Here is a 6293-nt window from a genome sequence, read left to right as displayed (position 1 = left end):
TCCTCCTCTGCTCTCACTCCAGCTGCTCCAGGTCCTTCTCATGTTGGGCACCTCACAGCCAGGGGCAGCTCTGCAGGTGGGGTCTCACCTGAGCAGGGCAGAGGGACAGAATCCCCCCTCCCTTCCTGCTGCCCCTGCTGGGGGCTCAGCCCAGGGCAGGGATATCCTTATCCATCCATTTCTCTGCTCTCTCTGGGAATCACAAGGAGGATGGATGATGGCTTTTGCCCATAAACAACCTTGATGCAAAACCATGCTCAAAAAAAACACATTCAATTTTCTTTTTGTAAATGTATAAACAGTAAAGCCTCAACAGCTTGACAATCCCAGAAGCCCTGGAGGCAAGCAGCTGAAATTCTTGATTTATGCACGACAATTCATCCCTAAATTCCTAGAAACAGTCTCCCTTGCCCTAGATACATACACAATTCCTGTGTTGGTAAACAATTCTAAACCTTCCCTAAGATGAAAACCTAACAGGTCAAGGGAATTTCCCACTGATCTGTTCAGAAACAAAACTGTCAGTGCTGCTGAATTCAAACACATCCCCTCATCACCAAGCTGAACCAGGTCCCCAGGCCATGGTAAAATTAATGTATCTTCAGTCTCAGCCCCTGATCACACAAGGACATTTCAGTTTGTCACGTCTATGGTGTCCCAAGGGATTGTTTCTCCTTTCCTTGAACATCCTGACCAGGAGGAAGGAGTGACTGCTCCCAAACCTGCTCACAGTCACAGGAGAGCCACTCATGGTACAGATATTTCTGCCAGTGGTCAGAACACCATCAAAAAGCACTCAGAGGGAAAAATTCTGCATTACTCTGGCCTGCTCTGAGCTACATGAAGCCCTGGATAGTTTTTTCCTTGAATTCCAAATGTGGGATATCAACAGGGACCGGTCTGGAGGGTGCTACTGAATGTTACCCCAGTACTGCAGCTCCAGCAGAGCTCAGGCACTGAGGACAGTTATTTACAGGCTTTTGTGTTTCCAGAGCCACACAGACAGGTTGTGCTTTACAGTTCTAATTCCAAAAATCAAAGAAAAGCTGTGGGGGAGCGAGGGAAAGGGAAATATCAAGGTGAAATTAAAGTTCTCCAGACAGTCTGTGGTGTGATTAAATCTCAGAGAGGCTCTGCAGTCAGGCTCCTTTCCTGTTAGCTGGTTACCAATTTGGCATAAAGAACTAAGCAAACAGGTTTTCTCCAAAGGCACTCACATGGATCATGATGCCAATTCCACCAACTGGCCCAATTTCACTGAAATCCCAAGGCACCTTAATAAAAAAAATCCTTTCTGGGATAACACCATAAAGCAGCAGGGTTTTCCATGGAACAGAAGAGGGCTCCCCCCCTTCAAAAACAAAACCACCAAGAGAAAAATGAAAATGCTGTTTATTTTTATGGCTCTGCTTTTTATTTGAACACTTAAAAAGAAGCCAGCTCTGCACTGGATATTCATCTGATTGGGAAAGCCCTGTAAAACACTGGGTACTTGCTCAGCTACCTGTCAGCTGCCACAAAGGAACAGTGGCTTGGGAAGAGGAGAATAAGAAATGTGGAAAACTGTCTGTGTTAAAACACATCTTATGAGAACAGGTTCGAGCTAAAAATCAAAGTGAAGGGGAGAGAAATCCAGGGCAGCCCCACAGCAGCCAATCCTTGTACTATGCCATGAGGTAAACTGATCGTGCCTAAGGAGGGGGGAAAAGAGAGTCAAAGAATAACCTTAAACTAATCCACTTCAAAAATGCAACCCTGTTCCATGCCATGGGCTGTGGCCTTTACTGATGGCATATTTCTACCCCAAGGGACAGAAACTTGAGCATATCTGAAAGCTTCCCAGTCCTGGACAGCATCAAGAAATAATCCTAGAGAATTCTCCCCTCTGCAAGAGCAGCCCTGCACGAGGAATTAATTTTCTTTAAACAGTCCCTGTTCCTAAAAGGCATTAGCAAGTCAAAGATTCAAGCAATAACCACTTGTAGCTATTTAACACTACAACAAGCTCATGCTGAACATTAAAAGCCCAATTTCCTTTCAAAGCCTGGGCCATTTGCAGAATATTTGAGTTTAGTTTACCACCCTCAACAGACTCTGTCTGTCACTTCTCAGTTTTCACACATTAACATTTTTCTCTTGCACTCAAACCGTGCCCTGGACCGTTTGTAACACAAAGAACAGTTTTGGTTGGATTTTTGTGAAGTTGCAAGAGGTGCTCTGTATATAAGAGTTAATGAACACCAGCCTGGAACCCTGAATAGTGGCCATGGGAGAAGCTGGAATTATATCCACAATATTCTGCTTGATTTCACAGGTTAATCAGCACTTGCCAATTAAGTTTGAAGAATCATTCAGGGAGGAGGTTCATCATTCAGTGTGTGAAGAAAGGAAATAAAGAAGCCCAACAGTGTGGGCTGAACAACCCTAAGCAGAATGAGGTGAAAGTGAGGTGAGAGTTAGTAAAGTTCTGGAAGAGACAGGCAGTTTACAACTACACCTAAGTTATGGACCATGTCTGAGTACACCCTGCTGACAGCATCATCTGAAAGTATCAGAAAAAAAATATATACATAAACCCCTTGCAGGGCTGGGGAGAGCAAATCAGGGTCATTTCAGTATTTAGGCTCACATGGAAATACTACAGACAAAAAGTTACTACTCCAAGATCTGTGGTTCAATCCCAGGCTGGAAAGTGGGAGGGGCAGCTCTTGCTTAGCACTGCCAATTGCAGAGTTCTAAACACTGCAAGACACTCACCTGAATCAAAAATGCTTCTAAACACATTCAAAATATCTTGATCAAAATATCTTTGCACTATTTATTTTCACTTTTAAGGTTTTGCTGCTGCCCAAAGCACAGATGTTTCATTTAACTCTGCTCAAGTAAATCCAGCTCATGTACCATGACATTTTCAATACTCAGCTTTGGAACTGTCTCCTGTAAGTGAAAGCACAAAAAGCTGAGTTCCTGGGGCTACCACTCACTTCCCTTCATTGAGTTGCCTGTTTTTTCACTATTTCTGCCAGTTTTAAGTGGTATCAGAGCAGCAAACTGCCAGCAGCACCTACCTGAGCACACCTTCCCAGCTCAGCCTTGCCCAGGTACCGGAATATCTTCAGTGCCAGCTCATAAGGCAGCTGCACATCGAAAAAAGGAACCTCATTGATTTCATTCTGGAAAGGAGAAAGGAGAAAATCATTTGTGAGGCTGGTTTAACACACAGTTTGACAGCAGGAGAAGCGACCATGGTGTGGAGAAGGAACGGTGTGTCCTCAGGGCCATCACATGAAAACATCAGGAGTTCTGCTGCCTCTCCCCCCCTTCACAGCCCTTCAAAGGGCAGAGAAAGGCAAGACACAAGCTCTAGAAAAATAGTTTGGCTAAAGTGCCAAAAACACACAATAAATAAGCACTTTGAAGACATATGCCCATTATTAATTTCACTTGCAAGGTTTCAATCCCATATGATGGAAAAATTAACAAATATTTTAAATAAAACTGAATGGAGATGATGATGGTTTCTTTCATTACTAACATAAAAATGTCTTTTTAATATGAAATGTTCCTCCTTTAAGTGATTAAGCATCTCAAACAAAAATTTGAAGCCAAATCCATCAATTTAAGCTAACAGCTAAATGCAGCACACAGATTTTTCCTAGATGTATTTTGTTTGGTTAATTACATAATTATTACATCTTCTTTCTGCAGTTATCACAACAAGATTTATCTCCTCTCTTATCCTGAATGGATACCCAAAATCTTTAGAATAGAGACAGAGCTAAATCAGCTGATTCTGACCATTTCTATGCCACCAGTTTTGCTTCCCCATATTTTCTCTGGCTTCTGTCCCCTCCCAAGTGCTCCTGATCATTGTCTATCAATCCTCAAGCACAAAATCAGCTGCTCAGTTAAAACCCATCTCCACTGTTTGCCTTCAGAATCTCAGGCATCCCAAAGCAGGATCATTTCCTGTCTCTTGGCACTTCCCTAACCCTGGTACCTTGGTTTCTTTGTAGGTCTCTCCTACAATTACTCCTTCTCATTCAAATCTGGGCCATTTCCAGTACCAAAGAAGAATAAAAGGGATATCCTGGGTTTATTTAAAGCAGAGTTACTCAGGGAAATCACAATATAACATGGTGGTGTGGTTTTTAAAGCAAAAGATATTCTACACTAGGCGAATGTTTAGACAACACAAATATGGGCAATGAAATCAATCAGGTCTTTTTAGCAACAAAACATCACTTTACACACACTGGAACCTCCCACTTGTTCTAAAGTTACTTACAGCAGGACCTGCAGCTAACCTTGCTGCTCCCCTCCCTCCTCATCCACAATTTCCCTGCCCAAACAGCTCCTTTTCCCTGCCCTGTGCTGGGGCCGCTGGCTCCGCTCCCCGCTGCGCATCCGCAGGATCTGTTTTGCTTTCTTGTGCTGCAAATCCCATCCATCTCCAACAGGGACAGCAAAGGAAAACACAAAGGGAACCTCTCTCCACGGCCACATGCAGGCAGGCTCCGAGCTGGCCAGATGTGATCCCGCTCAGCTCCAGCAGCCACGGAACCGCTCTGGAGCCACAGGCTGCGCAAACAAATCAGAGGAGCCACTGGGCGAGGATTGTTAGCTCCAGGCTCAGGAGCTCAGGCACGGCACCACCATGGATGTGCTCCTTCCAAATTGGGTTTGGCTCGTGTTCAAGCAGCAGATCCTGGGCTGGCTGGATGCACAGAGGTCTCCCTGCAAGGACACAGCAGTGCTGACACAATGCTCAACACCAACGGTGCTCTCAAAGAAAGGAGGGGAAAAGAGCAAAGAACAGCTACACAGGCTTTTTATAAACTGAGCTGTAAGAGGGTTTATACCCTGCTTCAAATAAAACCCAGAAGTGCCTTTTTTTTCTACTTTGGCGCTGCAAAGGGGTCCAAGTTTAAATGAGGAGTCAAAGAAACAAAGGAATGGGGGTTAGGAAAGTGCCAAGAGGCAGGGGATGATCCCGATTTGGGATCTGCCTGAGGTTCTCAAGGCACAGCACAAATTTGTACTGATTCCATGCTAATGCAATCCTAACATTAGGGGCAGATCCCACACCCCAAAAAATTCCTACAGCTTCCTCTCAGCACAAGGAAGAGGGGATGTTAAGTCAGCACCAGTCTGTCTAAAAGTCTACTGGAATGAGTCCAAAACTCAAATATAACCAGCCCCTCTGAGACAGATTCGGGCTCCTGTGTGCTAATGGAGCACTAATTCTGTAAATGGATTAATTTGTGCCTTGCAGACAGAAATTTAATCTGTTCCTTTTAATTTTTTTAAGCAAAGAGTAATTAGTCATAGTGAGGTTAGTGAGAAACAAGAAAATGGGTTTCCCCCCAAGTTTTCCTATACTGTAAATAACATCTCTATGGCATTTAGAGGATTTACCAAAATAACCTTTATCTGGTTCAGAACTGTATTTAAGACTATTTCCAAATTAACTCCTTTATTTAAAGAATAAGAGTTTGTTTTCTTACTACGCTGCTGTGTCACAAAGCAGGATATCCTTAATTACTGCACCCGCATCAAGCTGCCTGAGTAAACAACAAAAAACTTAAAGAGGAAAAAAAAAAAGTATTATTTCACAGAGTCAGGGAATATTTCGAGTTGGAAAGGACCCTGGAGGATCATCGAGCCCAACTCCTACCCCCGCAGAGAACACCCCAACAATCCCACCCTGTGCCATTACACAGGACGAGCGGATTTTGAAGGGTTAGAACTTTGTAAAAGGGTGTATATTCAGAAGCTGAGGTTAGAAATAAGCAGGCAGGAACAGAAGTTTTACGTCTGCTTTGCTCTCCGCCTCCCGGTGATTGCTCAGCCCCGCTCCGGCACCCGACCCCACCGCGACCCCGCGCCCGCCCTCCCCTCCCGGGGCCCGGCCCGGCCCCGGCACAGCCCCAGCACCGACCCCTACCAGGTCTCGGATCAGCTGCCCCAGGAGATCGTCCCCATCTCCGGCTCCGTCCCCCGCGGGCTCCCCGGCGGCCCGGGCGGGCTCCGGGCTGCGGCGGCCCGGGGCGCCACCGGCCAACAGCCCGCGGGCCAGCGCCAGGTACCCGGGCTCGGCCGGGGGCTCCCGCGGGGTCTCTCCCGGCCTCTCCCGGGACTCCTCCGGTGGCTCATGAGGGGGCTCCTCCCGTCGCCGCCGCTTCGCGCCCCCGGCCCGCTCCTCCCGCCGGCGGGGCCGCTCCCGCTCCGCCGGCACCGCGGCCATGGCGGCGGGGCCGGCCAGGCGCGGCCCGGAAACCGCGCCCCGCGCC

The 6293-nt window shown here is 46.7% G+C and overlaps 1 protein-coding gene across 2 annotated transcripts in view; it reads right to left on the bottom strand.

Moving 5' to 3' along the window:
- FBXW8 (F-box and WD repeat domain containing 8) overlaps positions 1 to 6277 on the bottom strand; it is a 51133-nt gene extending 44856 nt beyond the window's left edge. Inside the window, exons 1-2 of one of the 2 annotated variants that reach the window (XM_015644052.1) lie at positions 5948 to 6277; positions 3069 to 3173 (exon numbers count right to left, since the gene is read on the bottom strand). In XM_015644052.1, coding sequence (XP_015499538.1) covers positions 3069 to 3173; positions 5948 to 6247 — 405 coding nt within the window. In that variant the 5' untranslated portion in view covers positions 6248 to 6277. Of the gene's footprint in view, positions 1 to 3068; positions 3174 to 4488; positions 4738 to 5947 lie in introns of those variants that run through there. The other variant, XM_015644053.3, reaches the window with a different exon arrangement.
- Between the last annotated feature and the right edge of the window lie 16 nt (positions 6278 to 6293).

This window comes from Parus major, chromosome 15 (genome assembly GCF_001522545.3).
Source record: "Parus major isolate Abel chromosome 15, Parus_major1.1, whole genome shotgun sequence".
NCBI classification, from domain to species: Eukaryota; Metazoa; Chordata; class Aves; order Passeriformes; family Paridae; genus Parus; species Parus major.
Note: the sequence above shows the minus strand (reverse complement) of the source record. Positions and strands in the feature narration are given on the sequence as shown.